Source organism: Ixodes scapularis, unplaced genomic scaffold (assembly GCF_016920785.2).
Source record: "Ixodes scapularis isolate PalLabHiFi unplaced genomic scaffold, ASM1692078v2 PGA_scaffold1__304_contigs__length_218370807, whole genome shotgun sequence".
In the NCBI taxonomy this organism is placed as follows: Eukaryota; Metazoa; Arthropoda; class Arachnida; order Ixodida; family Ixodidae; genus Ixodes; species Ixodes scapularis.
In genome coordinates this window covers 165,910,660-165,933,078 of record NW_024609846.1, presented here as the reverse complement: position 1 = coordinate 165,933,078, position 22,419 = coordinate 165,910,660, and the positions used below count along the sequence as shown (strand labels likewise).

The following is a 22,419-nucleotide window of genomic DNA, read 5'->3' as shown; positions in this document are numbered from 1 at the left end:
AGTGGGGTAGCTCGAAATTCTTTCCTGCGGGGAAGGGGGGGGGAGAGAGAGAGAGAGGAAGAAGGGAAGGGAAGGGGGGGCGGGCTGGGATGGCTGGACTCCAAATTACCTGAGGAGGGGGCATGCTACACCTATGTATCTATGTATATAATGTCCACTACATCTTGGGTGGGGCGGGGGGGGGGGGGGGGGGGGGGGGGGGTAGTGGGTAGTGGGTAGGGAGGGAAGTAGGGAGGGAGGAGGAGTCTCATGGGCCCTTTTCTCCCCCACTGCCCGTCCACTGGCCTGCACTTCTGTTTGTGCCGTTTCTGCGTGTTTGCTCTTCATCTTACAGGGGCACTGAAGTCGATTCTGAGATCGCCCTTTTGTGCCGACAACTCAATCTAGACGCTCTAAGCATCCCAACAACCCTGGAATAACAATCGTGTGTAGCTTATTTCCTTGTTAAGAGCGTGTTCAAAAATCGCGACACGCCCTTTTTGGGAAGAATTTTCTTCCGAGTGAAGTGGTTGACGAAGAGCGCTTGTGGGCGAGTTGCAAGTGATGGCTTCGTCCGCGGAGAAAAAGAGGAGTCTTATCCGAACCTGTACCTATCAGACTCTCTTCGAAACAAAGTTATAATACAATGGAATCGGCGCGTATTGTAGGGCTCTCATTGGCCCACACAATGTAGTCTGCGAGAGAAAAGACTCCACATGTTTTTCTATTGCTTTGAGATGAATAGGCGGTTTTGTAATATAGGACTTGTTATATGTGGGAACTAACACGTTTTAACAAAATATAAGAACATAAACAACCTTTTTCAAAAATGACTTCAGTGCCCCTTTAAAGGGTAACTGCAAAGAAAAAAAAGTTTTTTTTTAAACAGCCTAATTGGGACAAGCATGTCACAAAACAAATGTTCCGCGAAAAAAATGATTTTTTTTATCAATATTTACGCCACAGGACGTAATTTAGTAGAGTCAGAACCTCTCCACATTTGAAACTCCCGCTCTTTCGACCCCCGCGGAAGAGGAGTACGCCCCGCCCCTCACTCTCCTTGCGTTGCGGAGTTGAACCGGCGCAGCGTCTCGACTTCCGGCAAGATCTGGCAACTACGCCAGGCCGCGGTATTGTTTTGGTTGTTATGGTTTGACGCGGTTTGCGAGCACATGTGGCGAAGACGTGACCGGAGAAGTGCCCCTGTGATGTTCCCGGATGACGGAAAGTATCGTTCGTAATCGTCGTGAGCGCTTTGAAAGCGAAGGGAGTCACAGAATCCACGAGTGCGCAACCACAAGCCAAGGTTCATGACAGCGCTGCGTTGGTTTCGGCGCTCTCGTTCTGTTTGGTGCAACACGGCGATGCGACAGAGCTGAAACGTTCGTGGTGTGTGTAATGTGGCGGTGCTAACACGGAGCGCAAATTGGTTGTTGTGGGGTTGACGTTCAACCAGATAAGTCCCGTCGTCGTCAGCTGATCCAGTCAAACTGGTCCGGGAGGACGCTGGGAGCGTTTTTAAAAGTAAATCTGCCTCGTTCTGTTTCAAAATGTGGAAGTTTCCCGACGCATACCGTGAGTAAAAAGCTGCGGGCGTTTTCAATGAAATTACGTCGTTTTAATTGAACAATGGACTCCGAATTGTTGTCCTAAATCTGCCGTTTTTATGCTTCGTGTTGGACTGCGTTTGCACAGCGACGTGTTGCATCGTGCGGTGTGAATAAATTTGGGCACGATTTCGTACCTGCCTACCGATGCATGAACTGAGACCACTTTTTACGTAGTGAACATAGTGCTTTTTTATTTTCTGTCTAGTCGCGGACGTTAGGTGCACACGGGGCGAATATCGACGGCCTCCAGAGCGATATGACGAGAACGTAACTAGACACGTTGGTCGCTACGCGAACGCCCGATTGCCTCCAGCCAAATGGCATTCCTTTCGGGGCGACATGGCTGCTGGAAGGCTCACTGTCGGGATCACGCATCTGACATCTCCGAAAAGTCAGCATTTGCACGCGCAAACAAGCAAAACAAACACGCTAAGCAAGCAAAGAGGAAGACGAAAGAACCGCGCTATGAAAGCCAAAACCCCGCGTCGCTTCCTATCACTAACACCTGCGACAGCTGCTAAACACACACTACTTCACTTCAAGAAGTACCTGGGTCAGTACGAAACGACGAAACACTGATCACATTGGCGAAACGATTAGTCGAGGTAGGCGAGACAGGCGGGAGCAGAGACTTCGGCGGCCATGAAAGAATGGCGAAGCTTCTGTTTGTATGAATCCAAACGGAAGTGCCCGTCTTGTAAACCTTTTGTAAAGAATAATAACTCTCATCACATGGGTTATTCTTTAAACGTAAAAATATGCCGCTCAAAAGGAAATTGCGACATATAACAAAGGTTTAACAACCAAGATCTAAGCTGTCAATCAAACTCTTAGCCAATGAGAACCTTTTGGGATTGACGTCACATAATCACAACTTCGTGGCGCGCGATTTAAAACGGACGAAATAGCCGCAAACTAAAATGAGTCTCACGCAATAAATATTGCTGCAAAAAATGTTTTTTCTCGCGGAAAAATTGTTTTTTGACATGCTTGTCCCAATTAGGATATTTAAAAAAAAAACTTTTTTTTCTTTGCAGTTACCCTTTAAGGAGTTCTCATCCCACAGTTTCTTAACATTGTGTCCAACATTTGGGTGGGTGCTTTCTCTGCATTTTACATTTGTTTTTCGTTGAGTTAAAGCCTTTTTACGTGAAACGTCTTTCATTTCAGTTTAGTAGGGGGTCACTTGCTAAAACCGCACGTGACAAGAACATGTAACACTAATATTGCTTATATCTTTGCAACCGTAATACCCGTGCGCCTTACTTTGGTATCGTTGCACAAAGAAAAGAAGCCATTACTCGATCACGCATGTGTCGCGTGTGCAGATGGCACCGTTGTCACGCCATGCATGATGCAATCGGAGCTAAATTGAGCCTCACACGCGGAGTTCACAGTGGTATAGCTCGGTAGTATGTTTTATCGATCCGAGCTGGAGTGGTTGCGTTTGAGAGATCTTACTCTGCCCTAGTAGGTATAATCCATGAAACTCAAACTGGTGCTCATCAAGAGTTATAAGGCTTACAAGTGTATCATTTGTTGCAGAAATTTTGCGGTTGCTCGGTTATGGCACCCCTGTGTGCAACACGTAGGGTTCATAAATTGCGCGAAGAGACTTGGGCAGCGAGACAGAGATGTCAGTCCTATCCCCATCCGCTTTAACCATGGCAGAACATGTCCCTCTTCATAGGGATCGAACAGGGAGCAAGCACAATGGCACCATTAGACCGTAAGACCCTCACTAGCTATAACGTGAGTTAAGCATGTAAGCTTTGTAATGCGTGAATAAATGTAAGTGGTGTATGTGGTTACATCATTTCTGTACCCTAGTGCTATGGTGACTAGAAGGGGAAGTGTGAAGGGTGCCATAAGCGGGCAATGATAAAGGGGGTCAAGAGGTACAATGAAAACTTTTAGAAAGCCTACCGTAATATCCCGAGTCATCACCTATCCCCAAGTGAACGCCCACCCCCTTTTTTGGCCAAATACCGATTTCCGAAAAAGCACAGCGTGATCGCCAACCCGTAAAAATACCCCAAAGTGGACTCCGCATTCCACGAACATTCATCGTACCCGAATGACGCGGCCGCGAACCTTGCCGTTGGAGTGCGTTCGTGGAAAGTAAAATGAAGGAGGGAAAGGCACTTCTTTTTGTTTACACATTTCGACCCCGATTTGCGCGACCCCAAAGTCGTAGTACATGCGTGCGAAAGGAAAACAATGGAAATGACGAAATGAAAATTTGTTTTGCTTACAAAAAAGTTTGTTCGGACAAAAAGAGCAAAGTCAGAAAGATAACACAAGCAGTAACCCATTCAGGGATTGCGAGGTCAGCGAACGCGCCATATCCTCGAAGGGCACTGCACAGTGTAAGCTCAAAGCCCATTTCCACCGAAGTATAGTCACCACGAACACGTTTCTTCTCCCAGCACGTCGCGACCGCGGTGGGTAAGGAAGTGCAATGTTCAAGACAAAGCCAACGGGTAAATAAAGATTTGCTGGAACAACACACACAGACATTTGTAGAGCGTCCCATTTCAGGCTTCGTGTTCATGGTGTCGTCCACGCCACGCAGCAACGCCGCCTCAACCTGCGTTGATAGCACACCATGCATGGACACATGCATGTAAGAACCAAACAAGAAGTTGCACAAGGGCCTCCTCCTTACGATTGACAAGGCGGCCGACTTGGCCCGACACCAAAGTATTCGCCAATGCTATCGCCGGCTTTAGCACTTCTTCAGCGTCGCTCTTCATCGCTTCTTTCATCTGCTCGCTCGTTGCGCCTTGTTGGTTTTTTACAGCGAAGCTATTCTAAGCTAGGGTCTAGGAAAAATGCGTCCTCACGTGTCAACAGAAAACTCCCCATTGGCTGTGGCAAGTATGAATAAATAAAAATAAAAAGATAGGGAAACCCACGTGGGTCAGCCTTCCTTGGCATTACCGTATTTACTCGCACAATGAACGCACTCGCGTAATGAACGCACCCCCCAAGTCGGCTCTCAAAATTTCGACTTTCACTCGCATAATAAACGCACCCCCAACTTGGATGTCAAAATTTTGACCCCCTCCCCCCACGCGCGCGAAATGAATGCACTTTTCTATCCTGGTGCAGCGAGGCCGCGAATGCATGGGCAGCGTGGGCGACAAAACGCCTTGCAAAACGCGTTAAAAAAATTCACAAAGATCCAACAGAAGCAAGAAAAAAAAACATGGAGAGTTTTTTTGTTTGCACAGCACAGTTTGGACTTCGGGTTCGCGCGCCGCCGCGCGCAAGGAGGTAAGAAAGAAGCGCTCTAAGCGAACGAAACAGCTTGCGAAAAGCGGCAAAAAAAAAAAAAAAAAAAACTTTTTTTTTTTTTGCACAGCGCAGTTAGGTTATTGGGGGTCGCGCGCAGCGCGCAAGGAGGTAAGAGCGGAGAACCCCTCTAAGCAAACAAAACAACTTGCGAAAGGCGGTAAAAAAAAAAAAAAAAAAAAAAAACCCACAGAACTGAGAAAAAAACAAGAAAAAGAGGAGCTTTTTTTTTCTTTTTTGCACAGCGCAGTTTGGTTAAGGGGGGGTCGCGGGCCGCGCGCAAGGAGATAAGAAAGATAAGCGGAGAGCCCTCGCCTAAGCAAACAAAACAGCTTGCAAAGGCGGCAAAAAAAAAAAAAACCAAAGAACTAAGTAAAAGTTTTTTTGTTTTTTTTTTGCACAGCTTAGTTTGGTTACGGGGTTGGGCGCCGCCCGCAAGGAGATAAGTTACTTCGATTTTTCAGGATAAAAGGTCCGTTCATTATGCGAGTAAATAGGGATGCAAAAATTTTACTTCGCGTAATGAACGCCCCCCCTTCCCCCCCCCCCCCCCCAACTTTGCATTGATTTTTCGGAAAAAAAAGTGTGTTCATTCTGCGAGTAAATACGGTATTAGATAGTGAGGTCCTGATCCCTTGTTATCATCTCTAAGCATCGTCCTTCAGGTGGTCCTAGAAGTTGTCCTTGAGGTCGTTTGAGAGATTGTCCTAGGCGTCTAGGACGACCTAGGCAGTGGTCGTTTAAGGCAGAGACGCTTCCAAATGATGAACGCTTTCGTCACCTCTTTGCAGCTTGACCCCAATGGAGCAGTTGGACACTCTCTGTAATACAGGCTCTCTAAAAAATATGGGGACCGCTGACTTGCCTGCTGGCTGCAGTGCCCCAGCGGTCTCCAAAATTTTCATTGCGGAATTCAGGCGCATGACCCGTTCAGTGGGTGAAGCGCGCGCCATTAATGTTGCCAAAGAAAATACAGTCTGACATGGTGCCGCACACATGCCATGTCAAAGGAGTGCGCAAGTTGCGAAGAAAATTTTTGCCACTGCGAGGGGCCCTGCAGTTTGCAGGAGAGTCGTTTTTATCGCAACTCTGTGCAGCCCTTTTCTCCCTTCATCGCACTTTCCCTTCCAGTCACCATGCTAGTGCCCATACATATTCTGCAGCACACACAAGACATTTCACATACCCCACTGTGGCTGTATTCCCGACATAGGCTACCCAAATTTTTTTTAGAGGAAAATTGAGTATGTTTGCATTTTTTCTTTCTTTCTCTTCTTTTTGAAAGGACTGCATGTGCAAATGTAGTCATCCAGTTAAGCCTTTGTTTTTGTTTTTCTTCACCCCTGCCAGCTGCTGGAGGCAAAGTTCCAGCCCTTGCTGAGGGTGAGCCTCTGCCCACTGCTCGAGAAGGCGGACAGCCAGAACCATCTGGTGTCCCAGACGGCCTGCACGGCACTGCTCTGCGTGTCCCGAAGCTGCGGCTACGGGCAAGTGCGCTCGCCCAGGGATCCCGCGAGCTTCCTTTTCGGAAGTCTCCAGTTGAGATTGTAAAGTCTAGGGGCTAGGACGGGTGGGCAGGACTGCAGCTGAGGGGGAATCGGGCGAGGGGTCGTGCTGCATACTAGAGAGGCACGAAAGCAATTTCTGCCTTCACCAGTTTTGATCCCGACAAACATCAAAACGTTTGAGTAATGCCGTGTCGGCTTGACTCTCCAATTGAGCATGGTGACTGGCGTTTCATCATTTAGAACATTTTGGAATGACGTTTAACATTATCTGGATGCTCGCTGGAGCTGTCTGGCTGATAACCTGTGAGTGCGCTTCTGCTGTGGCACAGATGTACGGCGGCGAGTGACCCATGGCATCCGGAGAAACAATTGTTCTGTGAGAATCTTAATGTGGACATTGTTTTAAGCTCAAGAATGGCCGCTTAGTATGTTTAATTGCTAGAGAAATTTATTGTGCTCTCGAAAATACAGAAAAATAAGAGTGGTCTATGATATACATTATATTGAATGTGCTTTGGGTGGAGTGAAGTAATTTACATTTGCCTGCTGTAACAAGGCTAAGCTGCAAGATTGATGGCAAATGAAGATGTGTTTAAAATATAAAGATTGGATAACTTGGCAGGCTTAGAGAGTGTGGGATTTACCATATCTTATTGAAATAGTTTGGCTGTATTTCCTATTTGTATTGCAACAGTGTCTACGTACGAGGTAGCCCTAAAAAGCACGATTTAGTTAGAAAAGCATTTTTTTTAGCTCATTAACTACTACATATTTTGGTAATGCATGTTCTATGTTTTGAAACAATTGGTACAGTATTTAAAGTCATTCGGTTCGATTCAAAGTTTACGGTGGGACGACTATCACATTAATTTTCACTTTAATCTCAAAAGTTACAATTTGTGCATGGGTATCTCCCAGAGTGCTGTGGCCCCAGGACAATAGACTGAACTTTTGCAATCCAAACCTTTCTACTATGAATGATATTTCAGAAACTAGACCACAAAGTGGAAACACTAGGTAAACAGCAGGAGGTCAGACAGGAAGGCTTTTAACAAGATTGTAACTTACCGTGAATCTCGGTATTATACTGATCAGATCTACCGTGGACCAATTGTGTTTCTTTTTGCTTTTAGAAGTTTGTGCTTTGTCAAGGCAAGGCTGACCCATAACATACCTGTATTGCCTTCTCTTTCCAGTTCCATATCAGAACTGATTCGGCAGAATGCCGACTACATCGCGGACTCGCTGCTTTTTAAGTTGAAGCATGCTAGCCGCCACCCAGAGGTGCCGCACATAGTGCAGGCGCTGACAAAGCACAGCAGTTGCGATGCCATCGGCCTCATACAGGATGTGGGCTACGAGGCATGTTGCAGATTTTCTCTTTTGTATATTCTTGCTTTGGTTGGCTTTAGGCTTGTAAGTTTTACGATAAGCTGTGTAGCAATGAAATGACTTGCCTTTAGTCATAATTTATTGTTTTTTGTTCATACTGCCTTTGACTTCTGATCATGTAGGTGTGAAAAATTTACCGGGAGCTTCCATAGAAACTTGCTTAGCTATGAGGTCTCTTTGAAAGTAGTATTAAGTTATTGCTATATTTTAACACCAATTTGGGGCACCTCTAAAAATGTGCTATAATAAACCAGACGGTGTCTTATAGTGGCCGCCATAACTGATCAATTTTACCCAAAATTTCGGTTAATGCATACCATATTTTTGCGCGTATTACCCGCCCCTGCATATAACCCACACCCCCAACTTACGACTGTTAGAAAAAGAAAAAAAAAAAGACCTCGCGTATTACCTGCATAATGACCCACGGAAAGCAAATGTCAAAGTCACCAAAAACAGTACCTTTATTGGAACATTACTTATCGTTGCAGTCACTGCAGCTATCCGTTAAAGAATCTTCATTGTCCCAAAGAGCGTCGTCATCCATTGTGTCCAGGCGATTGCTGATACAGCACTCTCTAAAACTCTTGCAAATCATCTCTGCAGGAATCGTCTTCCATGCGTTGATAATCCACTTGCAAAGTACTGCTATGTCAGGTTTGCGGATCGGGCCCATCGGTTTGAGGTCGTACTGCTCCTATGCAATCCACTCCGTGTACATGCGCTTCACATGCACCTTAAAAGGCTTCTTCAAGCCAACATCCATCGGTTGAAGCACGGACGTCATCCCGCCTGGGATCATGACGAGGTCAGTCTTGTCATCTGCGAGACGGGTCTTCACTTCCTCGGTGTTGTGGCCCCGGAACGCGTCCAGCACTAGCATGGACCTCCGCGCTAACATCGCGCCCGGCCTGTTCTTCCACATGGTTTTCAACCAGTCGACGACAAGATGACTGTTCATCCAGGAGTTGTCCTCCGCACGGAAAACTATCCCGGCGGGAAAATTAGCGGGAAGCGTCTTGCGCTTGAAGATCACGTACGGTCGTAGCTTCGTGCCATCTGCTAACGCGCACGACATCACTGTGCAACGCAGTTTCGAGTTGCCGCCCGTCAAAATGCTCACCAACTTGGAGCCCTTTTTCTGAAGAGTTGTGTCCAGTGGCAGTTCAAAGTACACGAGAGTTGTGTCCGCGTTACCAATCTGCAAGTACAAGTACTCGTGTCGCTTTCGGAGCCTGATCACGTAGTGCTGGAAGTTCACTAACTTCTCATCGTAGGCGTCAGGAAGTCATTGGCATAAGGTCATTTGACTCCAGAAGGAAAATCCTTGGCGTTACAAGCTTCCGCATGTAAAAGTGGGAGGGGAGAGAGGATTTATTTCAACTGAAGTGTAGTGCTGTGACTCATTTTTAACCATTTTTTTAATACTCATTGTAAATGGAAGCTAGTCTTAGCAGAGCCTTACTTTTAAAAAGAAGGCTCTGTGTTCCTTTTGCACCCTATCTGTTATTACGAAAGGTAGTAAGTAATATGCTCCAGTTTCAAAAAGGAACCCTCAATCGTCATTGAAGATAAACTCAGTTGTTAGCAATGCAATTACTTTTCCTTTTTCAAGTTATGTGCTACACTCTGTTCACTGTTAAGCTGAGGCTGCTTCCAAAGTCCTCGCTGTGAGACGTGCCTTTTTAGCGCAAGCGCCTTTTCTGCGGAAGAATGTTTCAAAGCCACAATCTTGTGCTCTCGTGCTTGTGACATTGGTTGCCATCTCTAACAGATGTTGGCATCTGCTCCAAAAGTGCCGGTGCCTGCTCTAAACCGATGTTAAAGCGATAGCTTTAAGGGGCTCGTGTCACAGAAAAGCCGGCGTCAGCTTTAGTGGGACAGGAAAATCCTGATTGGTCATTAAGTAATTCATTTGCCTTAAAAAAATTCAAAGAATTTTAGACACGCGGGATTTAAACTCACAACCCTTCAATTGCGAGCCAGACATGCTACCGATAAAGCCCCGCAGACACGATTGCACGGCTTGGGAAAGAGCAAGGGTTTATATTTAGCTATCAAATTCCACTCTTAAAAACAAAGCTTAAGTGTCCTCCTGTAATTTTTTGCCTGCTACAGAACCTGCTACAAAATGTCAAATGCCGCTTTCATCACTGCAATGATTTCTAGAAAAAATTTATTGTATGTGATACTTTTACACCAACAATAGGAAATAGAAAAGGAAGAAATTCCTAAAAACAATGAACTAACCATAGGATTAAGATGCAATTTTGTTTTGTTCCTTTGCTTTGGAGGATGGTATTCTGGGGTTTTTATATTGTGTGTAGCCTGTTAAGGGGGTACTCCGGCACTTGTTTGAGATGCCTCAACTAACTATATTTTCTGAATCTCTGGACCACTTTGAGTGTGCTATTAAGTATCGCAAAGCTCAGAATAGCTATTGTGAAATCGGCAAATGAAACTGATGCCAAAACAAACATTCAAATACGCACAGACTTTTTAGTGCCGTGACATCATTGGCAGGCAGGCTTGTCAGTCGAGCAAGCAGTCAAGAAATAGACTATGCCAAGCATTTCTTCCGTGCTGGTGTGCGGGTACTGGAGCGAGCTTCCAAAGCATTCATTTGACACCATGAAACTGCTCGGAATCAGTTGGGAACAAATTCTACAGTCCAAAGAGTGAACCCCTGCCTTTCCTTGGCATCACTTTTTCGTTGTTGCCAGTAGAGGCTTTCGGTTTAAAAAACACGATGACTACCGAAACTGTACATTCTCTCTCTTTACGAAAAAAAAAAAAAAAAAGTATATTGTGATCTAATATTTGGGATACGTTTGTTGCCTTGTTTAGCAAATTTTCAGGCAAATCGGGGACCGTGAAGAAATCGCCAGAGTACCCCTTTAAAGAAAGACATTGAGAATAAATATAAAGTGCAGGAGCCTTCGACTTAAAAATATATATATATATATATGTGTATTAGTCTTGTGTGAATAGTGGGTTTTGAGTTCAAAGCGAATACAGTCGAACCTCGATATAACGAACTTCAATGTAACGAAATCCTCGATTTAACGAAGTATTTTATTTTTCATAATTTCTTGCCCATAGACCCCATGTATTTTTAGTCTCTATATAACGAAGTCGATTTTGCTGCTATTTCAATATAACGAAGCGTCATTGCCATAGAAGGCAATAAATAAATCAACTCTAAAAATCAACTTCGCAAAAAAATTGTGGTTAAAAAAAAAAAAATTATGCGCAAACGCGAGCGCTTGATAGGTTACTTCACGGGGACAGGCCTTCCAACGTTCCTAGGCTGCCCGAGGATGCGGCGCCGGTAGCGCCGGCGAGGCATGCGGCAAAGCGGATTCCGCGGGGCTGGCCAGAAAATGCCGAGCAGAAAGTTAACTTGGCATAACAGCACCACCACTGACATTCACTGATCATCATAGTCCACTGTACCGCGGGTAGCGCGGGAGCCAACTTCAGCGGGGGAGCGACGTGATGGCGCGACCGCACGGGCAGTGCCATCTAGGAGAAGACCGAGAAGACCGATTATCGTCTTGCGAGCGTGATGTAAAGCAAAGGCGCAAGCACACTGTGGGCGGAAGGGGGCAAGTAAACTGTGCGGTCAAGAGTGCTGTGTAGGTTGGAAACATTGGCACCGCCTAAAATAAACAGCTTTATTTTTTAACCGGGCGGTTCACTCACGTGCTTGCTGCCATAAGGAAACGTAAAGTTCTTTCTTTGGATGAGAAAGCAAACGTTTTGGACGCCATCCTGAAGAAACTGCCGAGATCACGAGCACTCGGGAAGTGCTCGACGCAATGGACGTACTGAGGAGGTACACGGCGTCCCATGGGCAGCAAGATGCCGTGTGGGCGCTCGAACGCCGTATGACGCCGCTGCTACTGTCGGACAAGACGCAAGCAAAACTCGCGGACTACTTTGCCCCTAAATAAATGTCATTTTCGGTGAGTTTTCATACCCGTAAAATGTTTCGGAATTTTTTTTTCGCATCCTAAAGCCAAATTTTGATTTAGCGAAATTTCAATGTAACGAAGTAAATTGCGAATTTTACCGACTTCGTTACATCGAGGTTTAACTGTACTAGTTTTGGCCGAATATTTTCGCTTCGAATATCGAATAGTTTTTTCACGCCTTTCACTACCATAGCGTAATGCTTAGACAAAAACCCAGCTAAACTTGTGAAGGTTGTTCCACTTGTTCATTTATAAGCTAAGTTTATTTATATTTTTGAACTGTGTCTTCATAAAATCTGATGTCTTGGGACGGCAAGTAAACGACGGATTTGACATAAAATGAACCCTATAGACCGTTCCATTAGGGTCATAGCAGAGAGGGTAAAAGAGAAAAAAATGCACTCCCCCTCTCACCCCGTATCTCGTCCGCTCCGCCGAGTGGGCTGTAGCTAGCGTCCGGCTGGCGTGCAAACTCTGTTTAAAATCGCGTCATTTTGGAACTTTCAAGCGCAGATGCGCAGATTTTGGTATGCCAGTTGTCGTGTATTACTATGCTAAATAAAAAGACTCACAGCGTCCAATTGCGCTCTTACCTGCGTGCAAATAAAAAAAAAAAAAAAAGGAAAACTGTGTCAGATTGGTTGGTCTCTTTGGCGAAAAGTAAATCCGGTTGCTGTACCTTTTTTACTATACAAAGTTCATACTGGTGTAGGCCTTTAGCGACCATGAGTGGAAGTCTGAAATAATAAATAAAACGTGCTCTCCTGCCGCAATACACGCAGTAGTTGAGGGTAGTACTGCCGGCTGACTCAACTGCTATTTAAGTAACAGAAAAAAGATATGCTAGTTGATCATTTAGCAAAAAAGGACAACAGAGAGCTATAGGCTGATTTTGGAGTAGCCACAACTGCTCTAAGAACGCGAACGACTTTACAACAGCAGCCACGAGCGAGAGCTCAACGTTCGGTAGAGCCCGCCGATATAGCCCAAGAATGGAGAACGGCAACCTCCCGGTTTGTCATCTGCTAGCGGAGTTGGGCGCGTGCCCTCTCTCTCGTTTTACCCTGCCAAATCCGCTGAACTTCCCGGATGTGTGGAGAGGGCGCTGCGGTCGAGCAAAATGGTGCCGCCCAGAGAGGCTAAATGGAATGGTCTACAGAGATGGCCAATTATGTGCAATTGAGTGAATTTACAAATCTTGCTATATAAAATATTCCTTCTTTAATCTCGAGTTAAAAAAGAAATAATTGCGCATGTTAAACGCAGGTTGTAAGGGCATCTCTGCCTAACATAATACTAGTATACTCTTGCATAACAGTCAGTTTAATTTTGGAACTTTTACTACAATGTAGATATACAACTTCACAAAGTTTCCATTTATTCCCAAATACAGCCGGCACGCGTGCACCATCCCGCTTTGAATGTACGCTTTTCTTCCAAGCGCGCAATTTCGATATTCATACTATTACAAGTGTTTGACCCGGCAGGTTACCCCGTTGAGTACGCTTCTTACCGAGCACTGATGTAATGCAGAGAAGCAACACCCGCCGAGCTCGCTTTTGCGGGTATTGCTTCTCCGCTGTGCACCGGTGCTCGGAAAGAAGCGCATTCAACGGGGCTAACCCACCGCAATCGACACTTCGAAAAAACGCGAATAGTGCAGTTCTTCTCGAAGCGAATATCGAATAGTCTATTATTCGAAACTACTATTCGAAATTTTGAATATTCACACAGCCCTAATGTATATATATATATATTTGAGACTCCATACCGATTAGGAGAGGCAAACACAGTTTTTGATTCTTGTAACTGTGAGTCGCCCCAATTCCTTTTGCCTCACAGACTCATTGTGGGATATCAAAGCCAATTGATACCATTTATCGGAAATCAAGCACCTATCTAGCTTCAAATAAAAGAGATCCTCAAGAAGAAAAATTGTTTAAAGTTAAGGAGTAACATCATTCTTAGTACCTTGCAACATTCTAACACCCATTTTTTAGCTCTTTTTTTCCTTCTGTAAAAAATTAGTTTTGAGGAATGCTTCATCGAAATATAATAACCGGAACCGCAAAAAAAAAAACGACATGAAACTGATTTCATAACTATAACGGTAATCGTAACAGTAACCCTACCGTTATTATTTTTGCCTTGAGTCCCCGCATTAAGGAGTCCGGTACCGCAAAATATATTTCATTTCTCAGAGTGAATGAAGCCATATATTTTTCGACAAGTATTTCAAAGGGTTTTCAGAAATTTGAAAGTTGGCAGCGGACATTAAAGTTCAATATGACCAAAAAAGGAGTGATTGTAGCCTAGAACTATGTTCTTAAAATAACGAAGGCCATAAAAGAAAAAGGTTAAATTCTGTGTTATGTAAGCACTGAACCCATACAACACAGTTCCAAACCTTTTGTTTCATCCAAGATTGCACTCATACCAAAAATGTTTTCTTATCTACTTTTGTTTTTCTTTCTCCTAGCATGCATGATATTATCGAGGCATTACTGCAGCTACTTGCATGCTTGTGTGACAAAAATGTTATTTTTGCTTGTCTGTTTAAGTATGAATTCATTTTTAAGATGTGAGATAATATAATTGCTTTCAAAATTAATTGAGACCTCGAAGCTTCCTTCATGACCCCTCAGTATGAATTCATTATATCGAGGCATAGGTGGAGCTGCACATCTCATAAAAAAAAGATCTTACCTTCCGTTTTCTTTCCTGCTCCTTGCAGGTCCTGAATGCTTTAGACTTTTGTCACAACGAAAATGCACTTCCGTTTCTGAGGACTCTGGGTTGCATTGTATTGTATGTGAATAGGTGGTTTCCGCCTGAGCCAAAGCAGGTGCGTGATATACTGAGCATTCCTTTTCCTATTCTTTATTGTTGAACACTTGTATTTGAATACTTTTTTGTGTAAGACCTACTTTTCTATGGTTGCTGGCAATAGGCAAGTTTCCTCGTCTTTTTTGTAGTTATGGTTAATCCACACAGGTAGGTCGTGCAGCAGCGCATCACGTTCATGGGATTAGTGGTGCCAGCCTCTCTGTTAAGGCTTTGTCACTAAGCACTTGAATGCTGTACTTCATTTCACCTTATGATGGACTGCAGAGGACATTACGAACCATTGAAGCCAATCCAGTGCCTTGTATGTGTCCATGATCTTTGGAAGGGGCACGGCAACACGCGGGGAGCGTAGTAACGTGACATGTTCACAGCCCTGGATTAGCTGGGGTGGCTTGTCTCGTCCGTTCCGGTACATCACAAGATGAAACGGAGTACAAAAATGATTGAGTTGATACTATACAAAACTTTTAAGCGGTTGTACTTCATCCTTAATTCCTCTTTGTTTAGCCTACGTATCTTCCCAACCACATGTTACAGCATCTTTGTTGTGTCACGTTTTGCTACAAGAGTTTGTGGCTTTTCTTCCACCTTTAACTGCCCACCGGAGATCAAAATCTTTCTGCTTTACTCCCATCTTGAGGTTACATATGTGCCAGAGAAGGTGGGCGTCCCCTCAAGGCACCGCACGAAATGTTTGCAACGCGTCCAGTTTGGAGAGCTTCGCAACGTGCTACTTTCGTAAACGAGCCTCCTGCTGGCTCGAAGCTTTCTTAATAATAGTTCCATTGCTCGTCTTGTGTAAAATTTTCTTGTTTGTTTTTGGGATGTACAAAGCCAAGAGAAAAAAAGTCTGGTTCATGAGCAGTTTTTGCATCTTGCCGCGTTTTGTATTTTTGTCAGAGCTCTGTCAAAAGTCCATCTTCAGATAAGCGTCGGTCTTTTTTCAGTGATAGGCAGTTACTGCTGAATTTCTGTTATAGCACGTTCGAAACACAGCTTTTATTACCGGCTTTAAGCAAAGTGCACCGCCCTACGCTTATCGAGGAGTTGTCAAACTTGAATCTCGAGGAACTCCTTTCTGCCTAAAATTGCGGGTGTGGAGCCCCTCCCAGTCTCAGCGCCGATGCAGTAAAGCAGTGCAGACACCTATGGACATTGTAAACAATAATGCAGCTTAATGGAGAGCGCTTGGCCCTTACTCGTACACCAGTGGGTGGCTCAGATCTGCTAAGACTGCGCTTAACCTAGAAACACGCTTCACTTACCGTAAAATACCGGGCAAGCGCCCACTCAAACTTCAGAGATAATCACAAAAAATGGGGGATGGGCGCTTGTCCGGTTATCAATTTTACATATAAATGTACTGTGCATACTTTCTGAGATCTTACAGATTTGGGGATGGGCGCTTAATATGGAATGGGCGGATGCGCGGTATTCTACGGTAGAAGCAGGGACGGTCGAGGAAGTTTTGGTGCTCGTAGAACCCACGAGGGAATTTTTTTCAATCTCAGGAAACGTCTCTGCCTCCTTTGACATTGTTACATACGAGCAGTTCAGAGACCTAAGGACTTTTTTGACAATAGTACAAACACCAGGGTCTTTTTGGCTGATGACTGTAGATCGGTGCTTGGTTCAGACATGGCACAATATTACTTGAACTGGGAAAACACTTTATTTAGAGTAGAGACGATAGAGAGTTAGGGGGCTCGAAGAACTTTGGGGAGCGCTCTAGCGAACCCGCTTTGAGAACCACTGGGCTCCAGGGAACTCGGTTTGTGAACCCGTGCTTCTAAACACCCCTCAGAGCCAACCCTCACTGGAGGACACACCCAAGCGAGAGCCATCCTTCGCGGAATTCGTGGAGGATTTCCATCGCTGCAAGCAGGTCTCCGAGAATCTCGAGGACTCAGAGGAACCGGCCGACGCTGAAGAGGACGTCCCGGAAGACGCGGGACAGACGAAGAAGCCCGAGGCACCGGGACACGTCAGACTGCTCGTGCAGGTGGGGAACGGTGTGGCTCCGTCGACACAGGGACCTGGGACTGGGCGCTAGCCGTCGGATGGGGGCGAGCACTCTGAAACTCTGGGGAACGCGTTTCGAGGGTTCTGACGCACAACGTGTACTCTATATTCCGGTCTGTAGTCTGCAGGGGCAGATTCCACCCGAAAACAAATAGTTTTGTTGAGATAGTCAGCACCCAGGGCATACTCCGTACACAAAATAATCTCACATGCAGCGTGTATTTATTAGGCATGTGCAAATGGTGGATTTGGAGTCCAAAGCGAATTCCAAGCAAATAGTGGTTTTGGTCAAATATTTCCAAATCAGATATTGAATAGTCTCTCCCAGTTTTTCACTAGTGTACCATGCTTAAACATCTCAGCACGACTTTCTACTTTTTTCAAAAACACCGAAAGATAGCCCACTTCTAGTTGTTGCAGCGCCCTGGCCAATGCTTACCTCGGCGATAATGGTGCTACTTAGCTATGACGGGAGACAAGCAAACATTGCTGGATTGGAAGCACAGTAATCTTTGCTTCATTGCCCCTAGCTGCGATCCCAAGTTTCACAGGAGAGTAAATCTAAAGCTGTCATTTTTTCAACTTTTTGTGATTGTTTACCAAAAGTTAGCCCACTCCTCATTTTCACCCTAGTTGCTTTTGATTTTACATGGGGGGCTCAAAAGCTCAAACGTCATTAGGGGCCCTTTTAAGTCTACTATCCTTTTTTCTCTCATCTATGTTGTTTCTTTATTGGGGAGGAGGACAGACCGTGACGCCCCAAGCGGTTAACGTAACAACTACACGGATGGGGACAACAAATACAATGACGCAGCGTTCGGCCGACATAACCGAACGCGGCGTCAGCGTTCGTCTGGAGTTCGTGTTCTCCGGCGAAGGGGAGGAGGGGCTCTTTTGTTTCCACTCGGCCTGCATGAACAATGCAGCATGCACGATCCCAGCTCAGCACAAAAGCCGAAGTGGGTCAAGCTCGCATTCTCTGAGGATAGATCCGGCACTTAACGTCGCTTCGTCAATTGTTAGTATTTTTTTTATTAAACTGCGCCCCGCGCTCTATTGTAGAAGATGACATGGCCATGCCCATAAGGCCTGTCGGCATGTGCACAGGCCTTGTGTTGAGTAAACACCAAGCGTGGGGAAAACAAACGGGTCAGAGCGCCCCCTATAGTTCGATCTCCTGCCCAATACTGTACATTCCTGAAGTTTTTTTTTTTTTTTTTTTCATGTTTATTTTTGCGCCACCAGTCATGTCCTTCTCGCTTTCTTGTTCATTAACGTCAGTTGCTGGTCAGTGCTTGTTCTCATTCATTTGAATGAGAAAGCATTAACTATCTCATGGAGCTAGCTGACGTTATCAGTTTGAAGCGCGAAAACGGCACCTAGTTTCCTTTGGTTCCATTGGCTGGCGCGTGTCGACGGGGCTCCCATTGGCCGCTGCGCTTTTCAGTTTCCACGACCGCTCACCCTATGGCGCTGCGTGTCCATCAGCGCGCCGTTAACACAGAGCGTCCAAGTTCACCGTGCCCAGGGGAGCACACGCGCTGACCGGCAACGAGAAGTATGCAGCAGACGAAAAAGGGAGCGGACGAGCGGCTTGCATGCTTTCGCATTCACAACTTATAAGGAATGCTTAGGTGTACCTCAATCTTTTTTTCTACTCTTTTTCGTCAGGATACTTGTGTCCTTGATATATCTTTATCCATTACTTTCTCAATAACCTAGGTCCTAAGAAGATGCATCCATCTCCAATCCAGCTCCAACATATGGGTCCAGACCGCCGTTCTGAGCATTATATGCCATGCCGTTGTTCCAGTCTCCGGCTGCGAAGGTATAATGGTTGCTTGTCATACAGTGAACTTGCACGTCATTAGCTTGCTTTTAGCAGTCCTCCATGCCGCCTCGGTGGCTCAGAGACAAAGCGCCGGCAGTCTTTCGATACGCTACCAGTCACGAAATTTCTACATAACGCTATGGGAGAGCGCGATGCTGGTGTCGACGAGGAAGCTAAGAGCCGCCAATCTAGCCAGCGCAGGTAGTAGTCCGGCAACCAGAAAGTGGTATTGGAAATTCGAACCCACTCTAAACGAGCCACCAATAGAACATTGTGACGCGTCGTTGCACCGACGGCATTTCTCGTTAAAGTTAGCGTCTTCAGCTCTGTACTCTCGGTCAACTCTTCAAACTTCCTTCTCTACAACATTCTCCAAAATGATATCATTCTTCATTCCTCTTCTCAAAATAATATCATTCTTCATTCCTGAAAATGAATCTTCCATACCGCCATCGCCATCATACTTCGGTGCCGCAAGTAGCGCCATCAAGTAGAGACAATGTGAGCTCGTACGCTCCATCGTCTGGCTTCTTTTTGCTCGCAAAAAACATTGTTTTGTTTGGAAACAAACATAATAAGCTTATTTCCAAGTTCTGCTATTAGAGATCAATAAAGAACGACCGGTGCTTACATACAGCGATCGATTACAGACGTAAAAAAGATCTTGGTGTACGACAAATTGTTTTTTTGAATGCTACTTGTATTTGCGAATTTGGGGGTGGCTCACCGAAAGTGAGGTGGCCAAACAAAAATGCCCGCTCTGGGGCATTGGCGCTCGTAGCGGCATTTATTGACCTTGTACCAAACTTTAGCTGAAGTTTCGTGACCAGTAGCATATCGAAGGACTCTGGTGCCGGCCTGCGGATCTCCAGGTGGCGGGTTCGAATCCCGGCCGAGGGGCCCGCAATCTGAAAGAGGCTTGTTGCCGGCACCTCGGTCCTCAGCAACCCCAACCAAGATCCCCAGGTGGCCGAAAGATCCCCGAGTGGTCGAAATTAATCCTCGGTTTTTATCTGAGGCGTGCCAGATGCCCTTCACTGGTGTGGCACACAAAACCCCCAAATTTTACTTTTAACAGTCATCCAAGATGTAAAGTGCTACTTTTGCATGGGAATAACTTTCAGGTTGTGAAAAGGTACACCCATTATAAGCGGGTCAAACGTAGTAACTACAATTCAGTCGTTACAAGAATTAAGTCAGTAGAAGATCTACTTACCTGCACAATTGCAGTATTCCTCTCATTACAGTCAGATTACAGTGATAACAACATTCCGAGCTGATGACAGTAGCAGGAGTGCAGGCAGGGCCGGCCCTAAGGGTGGGCGACTTGATCGGCCGCCCAAAACGCCATCGTAAGGGGGGTGCCTCTGTGGCCCCTTTTGAATTTTTTGTTTTTAGCTTTTTGATTTATTTGAGCATGGCGCCCGACACTACGTTACGTGCTCCATCTCTGTTCGTTTTTGGAATGCTGTTTTCATCTGACAAAATGCGCATGTTGGGCCACTACTCACATGTTTACTAACAATGTAATGTTGTACCTAGTAGATAGGGGTGTATAAAAAAGGGGGCATGGCTGGAGTTTGCTTAGGGGGTTTGATGGTGTAGGACCGGCCCTGAGTGCAGCATATTGTCTCTGTTTCTTCAAACATCTAAGAATTAGGGAACTTGTTTACCTCCCTTCCCAGGTTTTACTGTTCTCGCAAAGAATTTCCACTAAATAGTACAACCAAATTGCACCTTTGCGATTGAATAAACGGAGCCTTATGTTCCAGGAAGCTAACATTGCAGTGTTTTCATGAGGGTAATTGGTGTTTCAGATGAGGTACTGCCCATCGTTCATCTGCTCTGGAAGCCCCTTGTGAATCGGTTTCAGGGTGACAACTGCACCCTGTCTATTAAGGTATGGCAACCCCCCCCTCTTTGTGCCAGGATGTTTGCATGTGGCTTATTTTTAACTCTTTCTATACCATGGAGAAGAGGAGTACAGAACATTTTTTTTTATTTTAAGAACTACTCAGCATATGAATAATTACAATGCATCAAAATATTGAGAAAGAAAAAAAAAGTTTACACAAATGTCTGGAAAAAGTTCCTTAAATTTAAATGCTGAACTTGGAGATTGTACAAAAATGAGAACAAAATGTTTAGACATTTGTAGCTACATTAAATCATACTACGATCCTTAAAAATTTTAAATATACAAGGTATGCCCCATACACACTACTGTAAGTTAGAGAGCTCTAGCTGATAGGGTCTTATTTTGGTCCGTCAGCAATTGTTCTTCCGTGACATGCGAAGGTACATGTCGCACAGCACACTTTTTTTTTTTTTTTTTTTTCACAAAAAAATTGTTTGTTACAAAACTGTTTTAGCTTTTTTTCTGCTGGTGTTTTCATGGCTTGCGGCACACATAAGATGCGTTCCTCTGGTCACGACAGCCTAGAAAGCTAGAACGACATTCTCCAACGAGCACCTGTCGCTATTCTGCGCCTCGGAAATAAAACGTCGCTGTAGGAGCTCAGATCAAACGATACAACATCGTCATGTCCTCACTGCTGTGGTCATCCAAAAAAAAAGCAGTGAAATCGTGCGACTGATGTTGCTTTTGTAGCGGTCCCCAATGTCAGCAGGACGCCACGTTTGAGAGGTGCCACTGTTGCACAGAGGTTTATTTCCGATAGCTCATCAGCTTGGAGGAAAGCTTGAGAAGGAGCCGAAACCCAAGCTATAATCGTTCAGCTACCTACGAGATGGCGCATCGTGTTCCTGTGCGCCGAATTGGAATTGTGGCGGCACGTGGAATACATTGATTGCGTGTGATCGACGGCCAATGGACGGGGTGTGGAGGGAGTTCCTTATTGAGCGGCGCTTCCAGGCGTTTGAAACACTGACGTCTCTCGTGGATGCCTCTGGAGACTTCATCAGACAGCGAACCCTGAAGGAAGTGTGGCCGAAGCTGGCAGCGTTCTTGGTCAGTCAGCACTCTGTCAGGTTTGTAGCTTCCACATTCACCCCAGTTTCACAGTGGTAGAACCAAAACTTCGAGTATGGGGTCGCCGAGTGCCACACTTAAGCTAAGCCCTGGCAAACCTGGATTCCACTTTTATTTGGGGCTTGCAGTCTGCGGGTGATCTCAGACGACCCGACGTGACACGCGGCAAAAAATTGCTTCACTCGTAGCCTAATGGATGCGGCTTGTGTACGAAGAAATTTAGATGAAACTTACAAAGTACAGTGGGCTACGGTTAAGATGAAAGTTAAGAGGCATGGAAAATTTGTTCAGCTTATTGGATGTTTGGCTGTAAAGACACTGGTACGCTGCAGAAATGCTAATGAACTGAGACACATTAAAGGCCGACATACATTTCGCGCTTTCCACTCTTGCCCGCCCCCTCCTTTCCTAGAACCTCCCCACTTTTTACCTTGCCCCAACTTGGCTCCCCTTGCTGCTTAGGAGAGGGGAGCAATAAGAGGAATATCTTCCCCGCAAAAAACCAAGGTTGTATGTCGGCGTTAAAGCAAACATCGTCTTACGTTGTATCTATGGGAAACCAACCAAAAGTTTCCAATTTGTTCGGCTCTTTAGAAGTCTGGTCAGGCGAGTTCGGCTTAACGGGAGTCTACTGTATGTTTTAGATGGGAATCGAAGCGGGAGAGAGATTCAGAAACTGGCAGGTTTACTACACTTTGCGCCAACTCTTTTGTACTATATTGTCGAGGCTAGCATGGCTTCCCCACTGCTGCAGCCCCGTATCGCTGCAAGAGCACTTGGCTTGAGTCTTGTTTGCATGCACTTGCACAACTGGCTTTGACAGAGTTGGAGCACTGCGGAGGCTACGCCAGCCTTGGAAATGTAGCACAAGATAGTCCACGCCAAGTATAGGTACACCCGCCGTGTGAGCATTTGCACTGCCAAAACAGGTTCCACAGCTTTGAGCTTGCAACTGCAATGTTAG

The 22,419-nt window shown here is 45.4% G+C and overlaps 1 protein-coding gene across 2 annotated transcripts in view; it reads left to right on the top strand.

The window, feature by feature from the left end:
- The window catches only part of LOC8034620 (TELO2-interacting protein 1 homolog), a 58,474-nt gene that overhangs the window by 32,579 nt on the left and 3,476 nt on the right, over positions 1 to 22,419 (top strand). For both annotated transcript variants that reach the window (XM_029989491.4, XM_029989492.4), the window contains 7 exons: positions 6,237 to 6,373; positions 7,591 to 7,756; positions 14,498 to 14,608; positions 16,415 to 16,612; positions 18,355 to 18,460; positions 20,281 to 20,363; positions 21,339 to 21,454. In XM_029989491.4, the coding sequence (XP_029845351.3) occupies positions 6,237 to 6,373; positions 7,591 to 7,756; positions 14,498 to 14,608; positions 16,415 to 16,612; positions 18,355 to 18,460; positions 20,281 to 20,363; positions 21,339 to 21,454 (917 nt within the window). The remainder of the gene's footprint in view (positions 1 to 6,236; positions 6,374 to 7,590; positions 7,757 to 14,497; positions 14,609 to 16,414; positions 16,613 to 18,354; positions 18,461 to 20,280; positions 20,364 to 21,338; positions 21,455 to 22,419) is intronic.